The sequence below is a fragment of the Pinus tabuliformis genome, chromosome 5_1 (genome assembly GCF_031772625.1).
Source record: "Pinus tabuliformis cultivar Carrire ecotype Pingquan chromosome 5_1, CPIR1, whole genome shotgun sequence".
In the NCBI taxonomy this organism is placed as follows: Eukaryota; Viridiplantae; Streptophyta; class Pinopsida; order Pinales; family Pinaceae; genus Pinus; species Pinus tabuliformis.
Window position 1 is genome coordinate 287546404 of NC_142305.1, and position 21941 is coordinate 287568344.

The 21941-nt window shown below is 34.4% G+C and overlaps 1 protein-coding gene across 1 annotated transcript; it reads left to right on the forward strand.

Annotated features, from left to right (window-relative positions):
- The first annotated feature begins 16187 nt into the window (after positions 1-16187).
- LOC149164473 (uncharacterized) lies at positions 16188-17009 on the forward strand. Its single transcript, XM_089429490.1, has one exon. The coding sequence runs from the start codon at positions 16188-16190 to the stop codon at positions 17007-17009; it is 822 nt and encodes a 273-aa protein (XP_089285616.1).
- The last annotated feature ends 4932 nt before the right edge of the window (positions 17010-21941 follow it).

Below are 21941 nucleotides of genomic sequence, written 5' to 3' on the forward strand. Positions count from 1 at the left end.
TTGGATATCTGTATAGGCGTTCCCCTGTAAACAACAATAAACTCCAATTACATTTTGAAAATAAACAAAGCCATTAAAACACGTTAAAAAAAAGGTAATTAGCTATAATTATAATTAAACCTGAATAGCCGCTGCAACGGAATCTCTGGATTCAATATTCGATTAAAGCATAACGACTCGATCCCTGACAGTTCCAAATATTAGCATCGCAACAGTAGTTTAAACATAATTCTCTCCGCGCGGAGATTTCGGGTGTTTCAAAATTTTGAGAAATGCACTGTATGTAGAAAAGAAAAAACGACAGACACACCTCATTCACCAGTTGAATTTTGCCAGGTTTGATATTTCCAAACCTCTTAAACTCCTTTTTCGAGCCGAGATACAGAAATGTTTGGAGCAAATAATTCTCCACGTATATATTGGCCCTATTCCTTCTTCTTCACAAGTTGCCGCACAAGAAGCCAAAAGATTAATGCCATGATTTATGGTTAAAATTCAAAGATACAATTACTTTAAATAAATAAAACAACCACATATAAATACATGGAATCAAATAATATAACGATACCTATAAAATATATGATACAAAAGCTATACTGGTCGCAAATCATTTTGTTGATAAAAATATCTCAACTAATCTTTCGCAAACCAATTGGTTGAACAAATATTTGAATCACACTAATCTACGAACTATTTTATTTGAGAATCTTTCAAACTAATTAAATTCAATCACCTTTTATACCCTTTTATCAATAATCACACTTTTACATTCTTTTGATCAACCATCACACGGACATAAATAGCAATCAACTATTGATAGAACAAATAATAAATCATATATATCTCACAAATATCTCAATTACTCTAATTTATTACAGAATCATTCAAATTACTTAAAGTCAGCAATTTCTTACCTTCTTTTTGGATTTAACAATCACACATAATCATAACAAAGACGCATAGGAGACACAATCTATATATATATCTATATATATATATTATATATATATATATATGATTGAGTTTCAGAAAGAAAAAAAGCAACTTTACTATATATAATATTGAATATATAAAATACCTTTGGGTTGTGGAATCTGCACCTCCTGAGTTTGAGGTTGAGAACAACGAGCAGGGTCGATTCGCGGCATCCCATGCTCTCTCCTCCTGTACTGCACTACTCCGCTATGTTGTAACGAGGAACGGCCAACTTGAATGGATGGATGGATGGTTGGGTGATTTATGGGAAGCACAATTCATGGATTTCTTTTAATGTGCATTAATACGAACCATTTAATCTTAAATGCCTGCAAAACGATGCATCCGATTTGCAGAGGAAGGAATGAAAAATAACCGCCAATGTTTTTGCCAACATTATGCTATAACGGAGTGCTTTTATTTGTGTTTTTCCACTTCTACTAATTCAAGAACGTGTGCATGCACCAACGTTCACTAACAGGCACCAGACAGAGAAGCGCATGCAAATAACTCCTGACCTCCTCATTACCAATATCATGATTGTCAATAATTTTGAGGGCATAGAGGCCTACTTAATGACATCGTGCTCCTTTATTTCAACGATTATGGACAGTTCTGGCCGGTCGTTATGTATTAATAATCATAGAGAATCAATAAATTAGGGCAGCCACATGTCAATCGCAAAGAAATTTCATAACTTATGTAAAACTATTTGTATGAAAATCAAACAGAAATAAATAGAAGTCATTAGACATTATAATTAATAATTTATAACACAATTTAACATATACATATTATAATTATATAAATTAAATGCCAAAAATAAATATATAGATATTATTATAATTGTATCAAATAAATATGATATTACTATAATTGTATTAGGTTAATATGAAATAATATTTAGTATTTAAAAATTTATTGTGAATAATTGATTACTAAAATATGTTAATATTAAAATTAATCTATATATTTTTAATAATAATAAAAATTATTAAAAAATCAATAATAATATTAAATAATTATTGTTTTTTCATAATTTTCTGCTTCTTCACTTTTAATTTTTTTATAACTAGATATTATTTAAATATTTTATATAATTATTTATTTATTTATTTATTTTTATAATTTTATTTTAACATATATGAACAATATTCAATTTTGATAACCTAAAAATAATAAAAATTAAAATATTTCCATACATAAATAAAATATCAAATATTAATATTTTAGATGATAACCATATCTCCATTAATTAAAATTATTGCAATCATTTCCAGGAATCAATGCATTTGCAAATTGTTGGTTACAGTCTCCTTGGAAGGTCGTACAGAACCTTGTCTTTGCCATAGAAACCACTGAATCTGAGTGTCAGAGTCAACACGGAGTCCTAAGTGGCCCTTTTTTCCTTCGTTGGTAAGAAATTAGGGTTCAAGTCTGTGGCTCCAGCTACTTCGAAGTTAACATCGGAAGTCGGTGAAGTCTGAAGCAGACCGGAAGCTTGTGCGATATAGTGAGCGATCAGCCGTCCATCAAAAAAGGGCCTTGTTGCTTTGCCAAAATATGTTTCACCATAAGGCAGGTTGCAAACATCATTATTAGCAGCTGCTGCTAACAAATTCCCTATATCGGCTAGGGAATCTCCAAAATTTTAAATAGCACTGTAACTAGTTCTTCAAATATTTCGGAGTGCTAGTGATAATGTCTAATTGCTATTCTACTGGACATAGAATCGAAAATTTGATATCTAAAATTATATTTCAAAAAATAATAATTTAATGGTGATTATAAATACGTTTTTTATTATATTATTAATTTTACTTATATAGTACAAAAAGACCTAGTGCGTTAAGTTTAAAATGGAAGTGAATTATATTACATATTGATATTATATCAACATGGAGTGAATTACATTACATATTAAACAATATGAAATAAAATTATGAAAATATAAAAGAAATAAATAAAATGCCAATCTAATAAATTTGTATGGGTAGATGATCCAAAAGAAATAATAGGGTTTAAAATAAAATTAAAAACATTTTTATTAAGTTTTACAACACATGCTCAGCATAACTCTAAATTTTAACTCCAATATTTTTATTTTTTGATTTAATATAAATACGATGATTTTGAATCCTCTTATGATTGGTGGTTTTTAATAAAGAAATAAAATTATAGAGCACTTCAAGCAATACCTTACCTTCTTAAAGTTATTATGGTCTATACCCACACTAATTATCACTTTTAGTTTTCTAAGCAATTGGATGTGCGGACATGACTTTGGTCCTACTTTTTCAATATAAATAAGTCACTTTAGCGGATTTGATTCAGGCCAACATATGACCCATGAATTCAAAGTTAATAAAGTTATATTATTAACTATTTAAAGGATGAAAAAATATGGTTAAAATAATAATGAATTTTGAATATTCAACGTGAGGAAGAGATCAAATTTAAAGGGGAAAAAACAGTGTTAAAATAATAATGAATTTTGAGTATTCAACATGGCGAGGAGATTAAATAATTTGGTCCAACTTGTTATTTTGTCTCTTTTTTTTTAAGAGAAAAGAGATGTTATTTTGTCTTTGCTTGTTTTTTTTAAAAGAGGAAAGCGATGTTATTTTTCCCTATACTTGTTTTTGTTAGACAAAAGAGAAGTGATGAGCTTCAAGTGTTTATTTATTTTTTTATTAGTTATCAATTGGGTTAATGAGATTTAACAATGTCAAAGTTTACAAATAGCTCATATTACTAAGAATTTTTTTAAGTGGATAGGGGGATATGTATAGTGAAGAAGTCATAAATGATGAACATTTCATATTTGATCAGAGACTTTATATGGATAGAAAAAAATGGAAAACAAAAATCTTTTAGTCATTCTTTTGATGTGACTATTTATTTTTCATGTAAAATGTTGCTAAACATATTATGAAAAATTTTCTAAATCCTTTCATGTTTTTTCTTCAATTTTTTTGATAGATTATGGGTACTTGGATTTTTGGATAAACACTGTGTACCTTTCTCCATTTATTTTGTTGGACTATTGGAAACCCTCATGGTTAAATCATGTAAATATGTTTCATTGCTACTTAGTTTTATTCTCTTTAGCCACCAAATGGATCTACACTTATATGGTTGAATACACAATTATTTTTGTATATGAAAAATGTAATTTTGTTTACCATAAAAATGAAATTAAGGTTGGAAAAAAAGAAAATAATTTTGAGTAGTTTTTCATTAGATATTTATGTCTTTAAGCTACTAAAAGGTAGTTGCTTAAGGTAATTCTTAAAATCATATTTATATATATATATATATATATATATATATATATATATATATATATATATAACTTCTTAATTCATTAAGAAAAAATAAACTTAAAATTTTGTTAGTCTTTGGCCACATCAACCCTTACTCATGGTGGGATTTGTGCCCATGGAGTTTGAAACTTGATGCTACAATGCTTTAACAAAACACCTACTTGAAGCTCATGTGAAAGTGAAATTTTTTTAATTGTTAGAAAAATTAGAAGAAGACTAATTTTATTTATTTTTCTAATTAAAATATGGGGTAGCTCAAGGGGCGATGGTGAACCTGAGATCTTGGGTTAGAATCTTGTGCTACCCTCCCCTATTGAGAGGTGAATAATGGACATGTGAAATTGAAAATTAGAAAGTTAAGGTTAACCAAAAAGAAAAAAATAATACAAAATTAAAATATTGTAAAGACTACGTAATTAGTGTAAAAAAAAAACAAAACTAGTGTATGTTTAAAATAGTATAATATAAATATTAAAAATCTTCCCAAAATCATTTAATCATTAAATACCATATATATAAATGTACAAGAACCAAAAATCACTATAAATTTACAAATACCAAAAATAAATCTATTAATTAACTCTACTCTATTTGTTATAAGTTTTGGAGTGTATAAATTTACAAATACCAAAAATAAATCTATTAATTAACTCTACTCTATTTGTTATAAGTTTTGGAGTGTGTTTGGATATATTTTTTAGTTTTGCCAATTCAGCCAATATTTGTTGAAATTACAAGTTCAGTCCCTCATAAATTTGTCAATAAAAAATATTTAAAAAAACATAACAATCTAACCAAAATTAATACTTATAATAATTAAACACACACCTATAAAATAAAAACAAAAAAAAAATTAAAATAATTTTGGATACAAATGTATTTGTTTTAATTTTGAAATACATAAAATCATTGGGCTTGCTGCTCCATCATTATCATTTTACTTGATATGTGCTAATTTATAAAATGGCATGAATACAAATCCCAAGCTTAAAAAAAAAAATAAAAAATAAAATTGAACCTAAGTATATGCGTTTCACTATTTAAGCATGTAGATTCATTTTAGATGTGGCCTATCATTATGATCTTATAAATATGTGCTAATGGGTTTCATACTAATAAATTATTTGTCCTCTCAATATAACATGGACAAAGAAAGAATCCAAAAGAAACTAATTACTAACAATATCAAAGTTAAAGTCATATTACGGTATGGAATTATTTTAGATGAAGTAGGAACTTTTCCATTGGAGGACACCACGATAGTTAGGTTAATAATTTATTTAAGGAAGGATGAGAGCATGGATGTCTTGGCCCAATATACTTATGGAGGAGTTTGATCATACTAAAAAAATGTAGATGAAGAAAAACAAAAGTTGGTTGAGTAAGTGGAGTATCAAACAACATGAATATCCTAACATGAAGGAAAAAATAAAATACTTTTGTTCGAAAAACTTAGGAATTCCATGTGGACCAATCATGGTGGAGGTAAACAAACACATTACATCAAAGAGTTTAATCCAACCTATGACCATGGCCATAAATCGTATTTAATTGTAGATATTAAAGGAAAACAAATGTTTCCAGTTGCACCAATGAGAAGATCACATCACCTTAAATGTGAGAATAGAAGGTGGATGGTACCCAAGGAAGTTTGAGAAGAGAGAACTTGAATATTTTGTAATAATATTGTGATGGACACAAAATGGCACTTTTTCATGGAATGTGCAACCTAGGACTATATATGCATTCAATATCGAAACAATTTAAAGGTCCACAACGTGTGTCATCTATTATATGAGGATAAGGTCAACAAGATTTCTAGTGTTCTAGTCAATATCCATAACAAAAGATTCAACATCAAAAGGAGTGTGAAGATGAGTTATGGTTGTTATTTTCTTATTCTCGTATATTCTTCAACCTCATAGAATTCATTAAAATCAATCAATCAATCAATATCTTATCAGCAAAGCCTTTATCTTGTGAGCTCAAGAAAGAATAATAGGGTGTGCTCTAATACTTGAGATCTTGTGGTTGGAGTGATGGTAATGCCAAGTGTTAAGTAGGTCCCCAAGTTCTACCTTTGTTGTTTAGTTTCTTTTGTCATTTATTATTCTCATAGTTTTTCACCTTTTCATCTATTAACCTTTCCAATACCATTGTATTCTTTTATATAAATTCTTATTCCTAAGCATTTTCAATTTTTTTACACTTTCCCTTTGCCTCTGAGCCTTGTGAGCCTTCATTAACTTAGCTATTTTTTATCCTTTACTCACTTTTGTAGCTCATACTCATGAGACTTTTCATGCAACAACACCAATCTCAATCAAATTCTGTCACAATATTTTGTGAAACAACATGAAATTTCCCATTAGATAAATACCTTTTCCTTGCACAACAACAATCTAGAATGTAATTTCCTATTGCCACTACTCTTCCCTTTAGGCTACATAGCATTTTTTCTTCCCTCTATGCATTATAGGGCCAAACTCAACATTGTAGCTTAATTATTTTCTTCACAAAATAGTGCCATATCAAGTCTGAAACCACACCACTATAACACATTCTCTCCTTAGCACATCCTTCTCTATAGCTTGCGCAACAACTCACTAATGTGCTCTAACCTATGCAATGCATTGGATTGATTTTGCCTTTTCCTAGCATTGTTGTAATCATGAGTATTTTTGAAATGTAAGTGGGCCAAACTCAACATTCTAACTTACTTATTCACAAAATAGTGCCATAAGTCTCAAACCACACCACTTTAGCATAGTTTCTCCTTAACACATCCTTCCCTGTAGCTTGAGCAACAACTCACTAACGTGCTCTAACCTACACAATCCATTGGATTGATTTTGTCTTTTCCTAGCATTGTTGTAATCATGAATATTTTTGAGATGTAAGGTACTATAGGCTTGGAGTTTTTCAACATTTCTTTATCAACATGAAGTATGGCTACACCTAGTAAAGATGAAATTTCTTAAAAGTACTCATTAAATTTTCATGTAATTTTGATGTCATAATATGTAAAGAACTCAAAATATTTTAAATTTAAAAGGAAATACATGTAAATATTTTGGAGGGAAAAGAAGAAAACATTTTTTTTAATTATATTTTTGGCATATCTATTTATAGGTTTACTCAAAACAAGAACCACATTGATAAATATTGAAGGTACATTAAAAAAGGTATTTAAATGTTTTTTTAACATATCTTCATTTTTTATCAATGTGGGTCTTCTAAGAAGTAGCCATAATAGATACACATTCAATGTGGAATTTGATTATGCATCCAACAATTTTATACAATTGAAATTTGAGTAAACCAATAAGGAGATAAGCCAAAAATACAAACAAAAAAATGTCTTTTAGTTTCCCTCCAAAATTCATAACTCTTATTTTATTATTTTAACTATTATTTTTATTATTTTTCCTTAGAAGACCACTTTTAGGCTGAAATTTCTTCTAATGAAGATATTACTGAAGATAATAAAGATGAAGTAGTGGAAAGTTCTTTGATCTCAACTCCAATCTATGGAGACACATTGTGTTATATAGACAAATCAATGCCAATGAGATGGTATGGGATATATCAATCATTTTCCTGCAAAGAGGTCCTTGAAGATGAGGAGGACAATGCCATATATCTAAATGTAAGGAAATCCTAGTTGCATAAAGTAGGAGCACATCTTGTAATGCTAAAACAATTGAATGAATAATCAAGTGCATTGATACAAAAGATATGATTGTCTAGAATAGTAACGTTTTATATGTGGCAATGTACATATATCCATACAGTGCCAAATATTACAAGCTGCCAAGATATTAGGTGTCCCTTACAGCTAAATGGTTTAAAAATTTTCCTCTAGCTAGCAATGATATCCTGAAGACTTGGTGGCAAGATCCCAGTAAGTTATGATATCGATCTCACAGGGTATCCAAGACCAAATTGTTAAAGAAATGTATATGAGATGGTAGTAGCAATGTTTTCTATATTGTATGGTAAGGAAGATGCATAAATTTCAAAAAGAATTGGGTACCAATTATATACAGCTCTTCACAAGATGCAGGTATTTTCAATTGGAAAAGATTCTAGCGGATTCTTTCAAGTACAATATAAAACATGTTCAAACTCCATCGACAGGATAACAATAGGAATTTTACATGACATCATATATGTTGGGTGTCATATGTGCAAGGTTCCAATTTGAGTCATTGGGTTGGGGTGGAACTTTTCTTCAAACATACCACCTATCCATATCTACTTCATTAGGTCTCTAGTGATTTAAGTTCAGTGGTATGTGATCACACACTTTGGTGGTCTCTATTTATTCTTCTGCAGCTTACCTGTATGGTGAAACACAGCTCACTTATGTGCTCCTCGTAAATACTCAATATTTCACTAAAACATGATCTCGCTACTGCGGTCTTGATTTATTCTTCTATAGCTCACTTTTGTGGGAAAACGTGAGGCTGAATTATGCAGTCTTGGTAAATACTAGGGATATAAACATCGTGGCTCACTTCTACATTCTCTATAGATTTTTCAATAGTGAATCTTGGTGTGCATATTGCATTCTTAGTTTTGGTGAATTTGTTGATTTTCTAAGAGCAATAGAAACTAGCATAATATTTTAAGAAAAAATGATAATTAATTTTGATGTTGATCTTCTTTAACTTATTCCAACATTATCATTCAATAATTATAATTATTAAATTCAACCATATAAGAACATGAGAATAGTGGAGATCACAATGCATTGAAAGAAGACAAGATATACCCCAGGAAAATCCACTAACGGGAAAACCCATCAGACTTTCAATAGAGAAATTCTTATGTTCAACAAGACACACACCTAGACCTATGGTCAAACCTGGTCAACTCCTCCAAACCATCCTCCAAATTTCATCTAGAATTTCATCCTTCCTACAATTTCCAGTTGTCTAAGAATTTTGGCACCTACAAATGCCCAAACATTTGGCCCCCTATAACAAAACTTCCCAAAATAACGCGAACTAGGAGAGAGTGATAATCTATCGACATATTCGAGTTTTCAAGAGAGAGAGGGAGATGCAATTCATCTTCTTTTTCATCCTCCTTGTCCTTCTTGATCTTCAGTAGTATGACCATAAACTATCTTCTTTAGGAAGTATCAAAAATGGTGGAGGAAGAATGAGGTCGAGCTTCCTTTATAAAGTGATATGTCTTAACTGAAGGAGTGTGTCTTTTTCCTAAGCGAACCTGACTTGGAGGGAGTCTGACATTACATCTTTTGGAGAAAAAATTATATTTAAAAAATTCAAATTTTATTTATTTAAAAGTCGCGTTGGGACTTTGACTCAAAATAAATCTTTTTTTGACTCTAAAATTTAAAATATGCTTTATAATAATAAATAAAAATACATCAAGTTTCCAAATATACATTTATAAGACCAACTATAGTTACAAATTCAACACTCCCTCTTAGCTAAGGAGGTATTCATAATCATTCTCATAGGTGTTCTCAAGTTGACAACTTTCTCTAAGAAAAGGTTATGTCAAATAATCATAAACATCATCATTCTCCATCAACATCCACTAATGGTCATATCTAGGTTAGTACCAAACACATGCCAATGTCATCACTATATTAAGACTCACTCCTCCAGAGTTATTGGTCCTCAAATCCCAAGGCCTCTCGATAGGCCAAAATGTCTCTAGTAAGCACTTAGCCACCGTTATTAATGAGCACTCTGGGCCAATACTCACTCAACCCCTCCTTGGTTGGTGATTTGTTCTAGATGATGAAAGAGCTCATTACACCCTCCTTGGTGTATGATCGGGTCTAGATGTTGAAGGACCTCACTACACCCTCGGTGTGTGATCGAGTCTAGGACCTCATAATACCCTTTTGGTGTGTGATAGGGTACAGGACCTCACTACACCCTTCTGGTGTGTGATAGGGTCCAGGCCTCACTATGTTGGAAACTAAATAACTTCTAAGAGGGGGGTGAATTAGTAGTGATGGCACTTTTAAACATTTCTACAATTAACTATTCCTTTAAAACCATGCATAAAATAAACACAAAAGTATAAATCTGTAACACCCTCCTACAAAATTTACCCAAGCTACCCAATCCACTGGGTTAAACATGTGACGAGAGGCTATTACGATGTGATTCAACTCCCCATGTATAGTCAAGTAAGTGGAAGTGATGGAAATAAACCAAACTAACCTTGTTAGGGTCCAACCCTAACCCCTTTATTTATGTAATAGGGTCAAGTCATAGTGATAGTTAGTTAAAGAGTCAATAAAGCCCATATTAATAATTGTAAGTGGTTGACCCACATTTAAGAAAGGGACCACAGTTAGTTTCAAACGGGCCATGGTATTAGATAGATGGTATTGAGAGAACCATGGTAATGACCCATGGTATTGTATGTATGAATACTATATAAAGGATAGAGACTCCCCATTGAGGAATATTGAGTCTTATTTTGTAATCAAGCTCTGCTTTTTTGGAGGTTCCCCCCTATAAGAGGCAAGTGAACATTGATTTCATCTTTGAATAATAAAATACTTGGTATTTTTCTCATTTTTTTCTATGTTCTGGGCTATATTTCTTCGTATATTTGATATTCTAGAATTTATCGCACGTCAAGAGCATAACAAGTGGTATCAGAGCACTTTCCATGGCCGGTGGTACCTCCATTTTTGGCAGAAATGTTTTTAGGCTAGAGACGTGTTCCTCGCATCTTTAAACCATGGGATCTGTCATTCACCACATTAACCTGTGGATTTGGGGTGGCATGCTGCAGGAAATACAAGAGGTGGTCACACTTGTTGGACTCTCTTGTAACCCCTGTGGGTACCCCTTCGAGTAGTATCGCATTAGACAGAACCACACACAGACTCCCTTCCACGTACCCTCTCGTTATATTGGAAGTCCCCTAGGCTCACCTGAAACATAGCCTTAGATAAATCGTCGTTCATCTTGCTGCTACAGTACACCGAGAATAGCACTTGGGGAGATTACTCATACGTATGATAGGGTAATCAGGTAGTACGGCTAAGGGTATGGTTGATCCTCCTTAGTTAGTGCCCTGAAAGATTGGGTCGAGTACTATTGTTGGACCCTTATGCATATTGCAATCTGTAGCACCTGACACTCCTTTAAGACCATAGTTCCCTTGACTCTCTGAAGATCTCCCATTCTCTTATTTGCTAGATCCGATCTAGTAGTTCGGGTTCTATCACCACCGCAACAATCAGATCCACCAGTTAAGGTTCTACTGCCACAGTACCATTCAGATCTAGCAGTTGGGGTTCTGTCGTCGTCGCAGTCCAACTCACATTCAACAGTTGGGGGTTTCGTAGGTAGATCTAGCCATTTGTGCAGTGAAGGTTCTGGTCCCTATAGCCTGGGGCAATTCTCGCAGGACATTGGGCAAGATCAAGTTTTCTGGAATTTGGCCACTGCAGTATTGGTAAGCAAGGTGTAGAACTCTAATCGGAGATAAAAAAAGGTCTTATCCCATAAGAATCGGGATGACGAGCTGATCGCAGTGGTCCCATTCAATTGTCAGCTTCAATTTTTGAGCGGTCGCAAATTTTTTCACAGTGACGACAACTGACCAAGATCTGTGTATGGTAGAAATTAGAGCTCAAGCCATGGCCAACGAGAAGATGGAGCGCCTTGAAAAACAGTTGGATTCTTTCAAGGAAATAGCAGACCAGATGCAGAAATTCATGGAAAATTTTAAAGTGAGCATGTCGGGGTTACATCCAAAGGTACATGGTCTTAATGAAGACCTTCAAGGAGAATCTAGCCATCATATTCACTTCCATGGAAATCACCAACATTCCCACCCTCGAACACCAAAGATGGACATGTATAAATTTGATGGCTCTAATGTGACAGTATGGGTAGCACAAATGGAACAATATTTCCTTTTGAATGTTATCCGAGATGATGAACCTAAACTACATGTGGGAGCCCTTTACTTGGACCAAGAAAGATGGTAATGGCGGCTGTGTTATCAGAAATGCAATCCCGGGAACATAACTTGGTAGGTGTTCTCAAAATCTCTTTGTGACTGCTTTGATAGAGACTTTAATTTTTTGGGTCGTCTTACTAAGATCCGACAGATAGGCACAGTAAAAGAATACATTACAGCTATTGAGACATTGGCCATCCGCATAGAACGTCTAGGAGATGAATTCTACTTGGAATGTTTTATAAGTGGTCTCAAGGAAGCCATCCAAGCACATGTCTGGATGCACCACCCACCTACATGGATAGACGCTCGCAACAAGGCTATCAAAGTGGAATGTGATTTAGCTGCCTAGTCTCCTAATTCAAATTTCATAGCCAAGGGAAGCCCCACCGAGGCTTAGGGCCCTACCCAAACACTTAAGGTTCAAAACGGTGCTCCAACAGAAATGGCAGAAAGAACAAAACAAGGATTGTGCTCCTACTGTGATGACAAATACTCCTCGTGGCATAAATGCAAGGCACCCGAATTCTTTAAAATTGATGTTACTGATCACAGCTCATATGAGGAAGCCCCACCCCTTGACGGACCAGAGGATGATGTTGAGGAAACCCAGTTGGACAATCAACTCCAAGCTACACCAGAGAAACCAATTATCTTGCTACATGCTTTGGCAAAAATTTATGCACCCCCAAACTCTCAAAATCAGAGGCTTTATTAAACATCACCCTGTAGTAGTATTGATTGATAGTGGTAGCACTCATAACTTTATCCATCAGTGAGTTTCCGAAGCTATTCATTGTTTTGTGAGGGTAGTCTCTAATTTCCAAGTCAATATTTTTGATGCCGGGCATGAAATGTGAAGTCCGCTATGAAAATATCAAACTTCAAGTGGGAGACTACCACCTAAAGACCCACATGTTTGTAACTAACATGGGTGGTTGTGATATTGTCTTGGGTGATTAATGGATTCGCACACTAGGCCCAATCACCATGGATTTCTAGGAGTTATATATGAGCTTTAAGTAGAATGACCACATGCATACCCTTCGTGGACTCCAGGCAGGTGCTCCTTCTATCATTAGCTCGCATCGCATGGAAAAGTTGTTGAAAAAGGGCCATCATGGATTTATCGCCCAGTTTAATGCCATCCAGGCCATTGAGCCCACTACTCTTCATATTCATCTTGACATGCAACAGGTCTTGAATCGACACCAGCAGGTATTTGAAAAACCTAAAGAGCTTCCACCCTCTAGAGGGGAACATGATCATAGCATCACTTTGGTCCCAGGGGCACAACCACTGAATGTGCGGCCATATCGATATCCTTTCGCCCAAAAGAATGAAATTGAAAAAATCATCAAGGAACTCCTTGAAGTCGATGTCATTCATCCTAGCATCAGTCCTTATTCATCACCAGTGGTCATGGTGCTCAAGAAAGATGGGGAATGGCGCATGTGTTGAGACTTCAGGGCCCTCAACAAGCTCACAGTCAAAGAAAAAATCTCTATCCCTGGAGTTTATGATCTCCTAGATGAACTACATGGTGCTCAATTCTTTACTAAGATACATCTTTGCTCTGGCTATCACCAAATACGCATGAAAGAAGTAGACATTCCCAAGACTGCTTTCCGAACTCATGAAGGCCATTATGAATTCTTGGTCATGCCATTTGGTCTCTGTAATTCCCCATCCACTATTCAAAGCCTCATGAATCACCTGCTGAAACCATATCTCTCAAAATTTCTCCTCGTATTCTTTGATGAAATTCTCATCTACATCCTCACCTCGGAAAAACATCTTCAGCATGTAGACCTACTCTTCCAACTACTCTGGAACCATAAATTATTTGTCAAATTGTCCAAGTGCTCTTTTGGCATGGAAGAAGTTGAGTATTTGGGCCACATTGTGGGTCGTGAAGGAGTCCAAGTGGATCCCAAAAAGATACAGGAAATGCAAGATTGGCCCCAACCGAGAACCTTGAAGAGTTTGAGGGGATTCTTGGGTCTCACTGGCTACTATCACAAATTTGACCACAATTATGGTCGCATTGCTAGAACCCTCACTAACCTTCTCAAGAAAAATTCATTCCCATAGATTAATGTAGCACAACACGCTTTTATGGCTCTCAAACAAGCCATGTGTTCCACTACCATATTGGCACTACCTGACATCACCAAATCTTTTGTGATTGAATGTGATGCTCCAGGTACTGGTATTCGTGTTGTCTTAATGCACGAAGGTCGACCCTTGGCTTTAAATAGGCAACAACTAAGTGGGAAACATCTGGGACAATATACCTATGAGAAGGAGATGATGGCAATTTTACATGAAGTAGATACTTGGTGATGATACTTATTGGGGTGGCATTGCCAAATCTGCACACATAATCAAAGCCTCAAATATCTTTTGGAGCAACTTCTATCCTCGCCCACGGAAAAAAAGTGGCTAGACAAAGTGCTAGGATATGACTATGAGATAATTTACAAGAAAGGGCATGACAATGTAGTAGAGGATGCTTTATCACGCCAATTTGAGAATGAAAGCACCCTGCTATTAATCTCTCTTCCCATACTAGATTGGATTGAGGAAGCCCACAAGGAATGGTTTTGACATCCCTCTCTCTCCCAACTCATTAATAACTTGAATGCAGATCCTAATTCCTAAGTTGGCTACTCTTGGAAGGATGAGATTCTTCGCTACAAGGATAGAGTAGTTATATCACCGACATCCACCCTCAAAACGCACATTTTGGAAAAGTTGCACTCATATCTCACTGTAGGCCATGCAGGGTTTCAAAAGACTTATGCTCGCACTCATCGTTCTCTCTTTTGGACAGGCATGAAAACTGAAATTCTTACTTTTGTAGCTGAATGTGATCTATGTCAATGCCACAAAGGAGAAACAGTCAAGTCACCAGGCACCTTACGACCATTCCCCATCCTTGCCTCAATCTGGACGGATGTTTCTATGGATTCCATTATTGGACTTCTGAAGTTAGGCAACAAGTCAGTCATCATGGTTGTTGTGGATAGACTTTCTAAATATGCTCATTTTTTCGCTCTACCCCACCCATTTACCCCCACATTGGTGGCTCAAGCTTTCATGGACTAGATCTTCAAACTACATGGCATGCCCACTTCCATTGTGTATGGTCGTAACCCGACTTTCACTTGTAACTTTTGCTACCTCTCATTGAATGGTGGTATAATACTAACTATCATGCAACCACCAATATGACTCGATATGAAGCAGTGTATGGTCAACTCCCACCTTCACCTACTTCTTATATTCCTGGATGCTCAAAGGTGCAAGCAGTGGATAAACTCTTATAGAACCATGCAGCCATGCTAGCCCATCTTAGAGATAATCTCCATCAAGCTTAGAATTGCATGAAGCAACAAGCATACCAACATCATTCAGAGCACACATTTCAAGAAGGGGATTAGGTATTCTTGTGGCTGCAACCATTGGGTATGGGTAGGTTGGAAAGACATTGAAGTGCCAAACCACCTGTGCAGAGATTGGTCCACGCTGCTAGAACATCTCCACGGCCTGTCACCCACGCAAATGAGGAATAAGGACATGAAAGGTCGGGGATCGAGCGTGAGAGGATACACTGTTTCCATGGGTTATATTAAGCTAAACGAGAAGCCTTACACCCCCCCTGACCCAACACCTTGGCAAGGAGTCTGGAGCATTCCTTCATGGCCCAAGATCGACTCCTTTGCTTGGAAACTCTGTCATGGACGAATTCTAACGCATGACATTTTGCAAAGGAAAGGATTTTATGGGCCATCCATATGATCGTTGTGCAAAGAAAATGCAGAAACAGTTGTCCACTTAATTCTTGAATGTAAGTTCTCCAAGAAAATCTGGCTCTCCTTCACTCAAGATCTGGATCCCAACTTCCTGATGCCTCGTTATATTTCTGAGTTGTTCCCTAATTGGGCAGGCAGATACCCCAGTCCATCTCCTAAAAACCAGGTAATTAAAAAAGCATGGGCCATTCTTCTAAAGATTATTTGTTGGCACATTTGGCTTGAATGCAATAGAAGAATCTTTAGAAGCATTAATCAGAACAACAAGGCCTTAGAAACCAAAATAAAATGCCATATAAAGGATTGCTTGACTGATATTAAAGAAGATACTAATCTCAACCATCAGGACATCACTTGGGGTTCACTCCTAGACTTGCAATTCCAACCAGCAGTCAGAAACGCCCTCCCTATTAAAGATTCACAAATAAGAAAATCTGAAGCTGACTTTCAAAACTGGCCCAAATTGCATTCAAGGCACTCCCTTTTCTTTGATGGGGCAGCAAAGGGAAATCTGGACAAAGATGGTGCAGGTGGTGTTATTGTAAACCCATATGGGGAAAAAACCCATTCCTTCGCTAGGGGGCTTGGACATGCATCCGGCATTCAAGCTGAGGCTCTGGCCCTGTTTCAAGGCCTCAAGTTCCTCAAAGATTTAAATATTGATGAAGCTAATGTAATCGGTGACTCCCAGATCATTATAAATGCAATGATATCTAATTCCGTAGTGATGGACCTCGAGCTAGCAAGGATGATATCTAGAATCAAGGGCCTTGGAAAAGACTTTCAGAAGCTAAACTACTTCCATGTATTGAGAGTTCACAATAAAGAGGCAGACATTGAAGCCAACAAGGCTGCCCTCCTCTCAGTAGGGGTCAAGCAGAAAGGCGAAGAAGAATCATGGGATCCCATTCCTTAATCTGATTACTGCCATGTTTTACTGTTTTCTCTTAAAGAAATTTGTTTGTATCTCCAATTGGGGGGAAATTTCAGAAACTGAAAACATAGGCCCTATACCAAAGAGGAATTCTACAAGATTCAGAGGCATGCTCATTCATAGAAGTGAGAAGCACCAGGACACAGAAGTACTCCATGTAATCAGTCTTTTGGCATTCAGGCCAAAAGGAATATAAATGCCCCATAATCGTTTCTGTCAAAAAAAAAAAATATTTAGCTTGCCATGGAATTCACCAAGGAAAGGAACAGTCCTCCTAGCAAACTAGAATTTTGCATGTACAAGTTCTCCCCATTGCCAATTTCCACTTCTAGAATAGTAGAGTTCCTAAGATCTCTTGGACCGAGTCATTCCTACATATCATATCACATACTTTAAGTCAAACTAGGTTTCCACTTGCCAACTAGCTCAAGTATACCCAAGTTGTGTTTGAGGAGTTAAGTTATTTCCATTCTTCCCTCTAATATGCCTCTATTTTTTCTCCTACCTTGGCTTCTTTCCCTCAACTAAAGTGATTTATGATTTATTAGGGGAGGTAACACTTGTCTCTAATTGTATAGTAAATAGAATTTTCGGCTTTTTTATAATTTCCTTGATTGCCATAACTCACTCATTAATCAAAATTAAATTCCAAATATTTTATCAGTACGCTTCCATTTAGCCCATAGTTTATAAGTCTTGACAACAAAAATAAGTAACAAAATACTTGTAAATGAAAATTAAATTCTAAATATTTTAAAAGTGTCACAATAAAAGTACTTTTGTAATGTTGTGTAAGGTTGATGACATGTTTTTTTTTTTTTTATTTATGGTAAATGGGTAATATGTTAGGTTGAGTTTAAAAAACTTATTGTTGCTATAATATTAAAATTATATTTATTTAGTGAAATATATCTCTTGGATTTCTTGGAATATAATTCTAGTAGATGGGACAATAAATTATGAACACAATAACTCTAACTAAATAAATAAAAATATTAAAATTGTTTTTCTTTATGTGAAAGATAATTAAGTTATCTTAATTTTTTCCAATTATATATATATATATATATATATATATATATATATATAAATATATATTTGTAAAACTATTTAATATATACAATGAATTTTCAAAATAATACAATTTATATATTGAATTTTAAATTTCTAACCTTTGCAATTTTATCATTTTTATTTGACTGAATTTTGAACTTTGGTTGTATTTAGCCAGTATTTTATTTATTTATTTAGATATGTTTTTAGTCAGTATTTTATTTATTTATTTTTATTTAAATAAAAAAAATATGTAAATTGAGTTTGATAATTTCCAATTTCTATTAATATATTATTGAAAATTAAATTTACATTAAAAAAAGATAATAATTAAAATTACCAACCACCAGAAAGCCCTAATTATCAATATAATTATTTATTTATTAATAAAAATTATTTATTTCATTTTAAAAAATCTACTTTACATTCTTATGCTTTTGTTTTTCCTCCATTTTTAACTCGCTCCACCTGATTAATACATGTATCCACCTTGAATAATACATATACATGTAGAATCTATGTATGTATTACTCTATTTTTATCTTTTGATTAATTGCTTTGCTTCACCCTCGATGAATGTAGCGATTAGCTGTTATCGTTCTCTTTAAAATGCATTCCATAAAAGTTACTGAGCTGTTGCATTACCGTTTTGTAGCCTTCATTAATGAGATGCACTCCAGTTGAGTACGGCTCATATTTCATTTAAATGATTTCCCAAGATTGATTTGTTTCTTAGAACGGTAACTTGCTTTGCTCCATTAATTTTATGTATCCATTATTTTAATTAATTAGTTTTGGTGGGAATAAAATTTGGTGGGAAGAATGATTATCTCCAGGATTTTAAAAGGGCTGATCACTATTTTAATTATTAATACACATAAAATATGTAAGAATGGTCTTGCTCTATCTATATCCATGTAGCAATTTATGTAATATTTAATTATTACGAAAGAAATGTATTTGGTTTTAAAGGTTTATATTTTTTTAATTAGATCTCATTGTGTGATGTATCTAGATATACTGTAATTAGTTATTTTATCACAATAAGACTCATATACTGAAGATATTTTATTTTATCACATTTTATTTTATCACACTAAGAAGTAAAATGGAGAATTATGGCTGTTATTGTTAAGTTAAACAATGTTGTTAACTTTGAAATAGAAAATGTTCTGAATAAAGCATACTTTGTAACTTCTCAAGAAGGGAAGTTGGAAAAGGGCTTGCATGAAAAAAACCCTAACTACCTCTCTAATTGTGTGATGCTCCAAAAGAAAACGAGTGGAGGGGAGGAAAAACCGGTGCTGAAAGGTCAGGCAGAAAGAGGGGAAATGATGCTAAGTCTAGGGATGACCATATAGCATAGCACTGCGTGCAAATAGACTTGCAGAGGAGAAGTCTTGCAAGTAAGCTTGGGGGGAGATTTGGTCTCTCCCGAAAAATCTCATGGATGGGTGGATAAAGAGGAGAAGATAAAGAGGTGGCTTCTACGAGGGAGTTCTCTTTCCTTAAAAAGCACAAGGTATGCAACACCTTTCTAAATCATTTTGTTGTTGAGTTGATTGTATGAATTATTTATGTGTGAATGGAGAGAGAGGAGCCTTATCTCCACAGTACATTGTTGAATGATTAGGAGAATGAGAAACACCTAAACTATAAGAAAGAAAACAATCCCCACATATTTATTACTCAACCCTCGATATCATAGGAAATTAAGACAGAACCAGTTTTAATTATATAATGAAAAAACCCTAGGTCTCTCGGGAGAAACTGTTAGGAAACAATATTGTTTATTTAATTGTTAACATCTGGTCAATTCTCTGTGGTTAGCAAGAAATCAAAGACTTCTATTATTTCATTCTTTAAAAGGTTAATAAATAGAGCTGACTACTTTCAAATCATAGACTGAGAAGTTTTGTTATTTCATTCTTTAAAAGGTTAATAAATAGAGCATACTACTTTCAAATCATAGACTCGGAAGTTCTGTTATTTCATTCTTTAAAAGGTTAATAAATAGAGCTGATTACTTTCTTTCCTATACAAACTACAGTAGAGAAGATTTGTACACATTGAACTAGTTATCACAAAAACCCTAGAAAACACAACTGTAATAATGTAAGGACACGAAAGTAAAACATTGAGAAATCCACTCAGTGGTTCATTATAAATGTCGAAACCCTACTGTAAAAACATTAATGACGGAGCTGCGAGCCGGAGCAGATGACCTTGTCCGAGTTACATTCATGAGCATGTAAAACAAATTTTCCCGATAAATAATGAGTGACGAGACTCTGCCATTCCGAATTAAAGAGTAAAATTTGCACTAAAGCTAAATGAGAGTCAAATACATTTTCCAGAAAATAAAATAATACAGTGGATGCACAATGCATAATGTGTACAAAGAAATAGTGTAGTCATAATTTCAAACAGTTAAATTCATAACAGACTCATAATAGACATAAATACCCTCACGATGAAAAGAAAATGCATAGCATGGATAGAAAGGAGACTTAGATATATAAATCGATAGTCCATTAAAAGTTACAGCTCAGAGTCTATTACATATAGTAGCTACCATGATGAAACGAGAAATCTAGCTGGAAAACAGGTACATCTAAGTGACCAAGGGTTCCACGCCGTAACCGACCGAAACCCTAGTACAATCCATCTAAATTAATAGATTTACAACACTCCTAATGTATTTATAGAGAATCTCCAACACAAAGAGACATTCCGGCAAAATTGCCCAAAACCCTTAAACAAAATTACAAGAGCTAGCGCGAAGCTAGGGAAACTTATCACGTAGATTGAAAATTATCACATGCATGTTCTTGTCTGTCTTTGAGCATAAGACTACCGATGTCTTACCCGGAAACCCTTGAGCACAGAAGTTTGGTAAGGGTGCCATATTCCTCTCAGCCAGCTTCTCCAAGACCCCTCAACCAACCACCTTGTTCCTGCAAAAGAGAGCATGAGGTTGTAACACCTGACAAACCTGGGTTCATTAAGCTATGGTGGAAATAACCAAAAACAAGAAAACAAAAGTCATGAAAACCCTCACCTGAGTTGTGGAACGGGAGCCATACAATATCCAGAGTGAAGTTCCAAGGTACCATTTCTAGTGTCACCCCGCCGCATGTTAAACTAGGCCAAGCATTCCAACCATAGAATTGAACCACTCGCCGAGGAGAGAGGAAGCATAAAGGAAACAAAATTCCAGTAGAAAAACATGAATAAACTCCTAAGAGCTCCTATCCTTTGGATGATAGACCCAAAGGCTTCACCGTAGTAGCGATGAGAACCATAAGGCAACCAGAAGCCAAGGTAATGTACTGCCATGCCATGTTTCCATGTACAAGCCAAAAGGATTAAATGCCAGAATGAGTGGATAGTTAAGTCTGGTGTAATTGATTGTGGTGAACCTCGACAAGATCTAACCTGAATAAATGAGACTGTCAACATTATCTGTAAAGGAGTACACCCGGATCACACGGAAAACCCAAAAATCAAAACATGGCATGTGAATGAAGTAATGTATTGTATTTTGAAAATTGCACCATGACTTAAATTAAATGGTTATGTGCATTACGTTATAGTTATAATGTTTATTATGGTTATTTTCATATATCTTTAGTTGTAATGTTCCGAATATTATTTGTTTTCTTTTATAAATCTCTCGTTTTGTTTATAACGTATTAGTAGGAGATGTGATAGTTGGTATCAGAGCCCAGATTACAAAACTATGGCCTCTGGCAATTAATTAATGATTCCTAATATTCTCAATGATTGTTAACTCACTGATTTATTAAGTACAGGACAGCAGAAGATTATGAGAAGAACGGATAGTGTTCCACCCATGTA

What these genes read in the sequence shown, in the direction of transcription:
- LOC149164473 (XM_089429490.1), top strand. Translation starts at nt 16,188, where the DNA reads ATGCCTCGTTATATTTCTGAGTTGTTCCCTAATTGGGCAGGCAGATAC.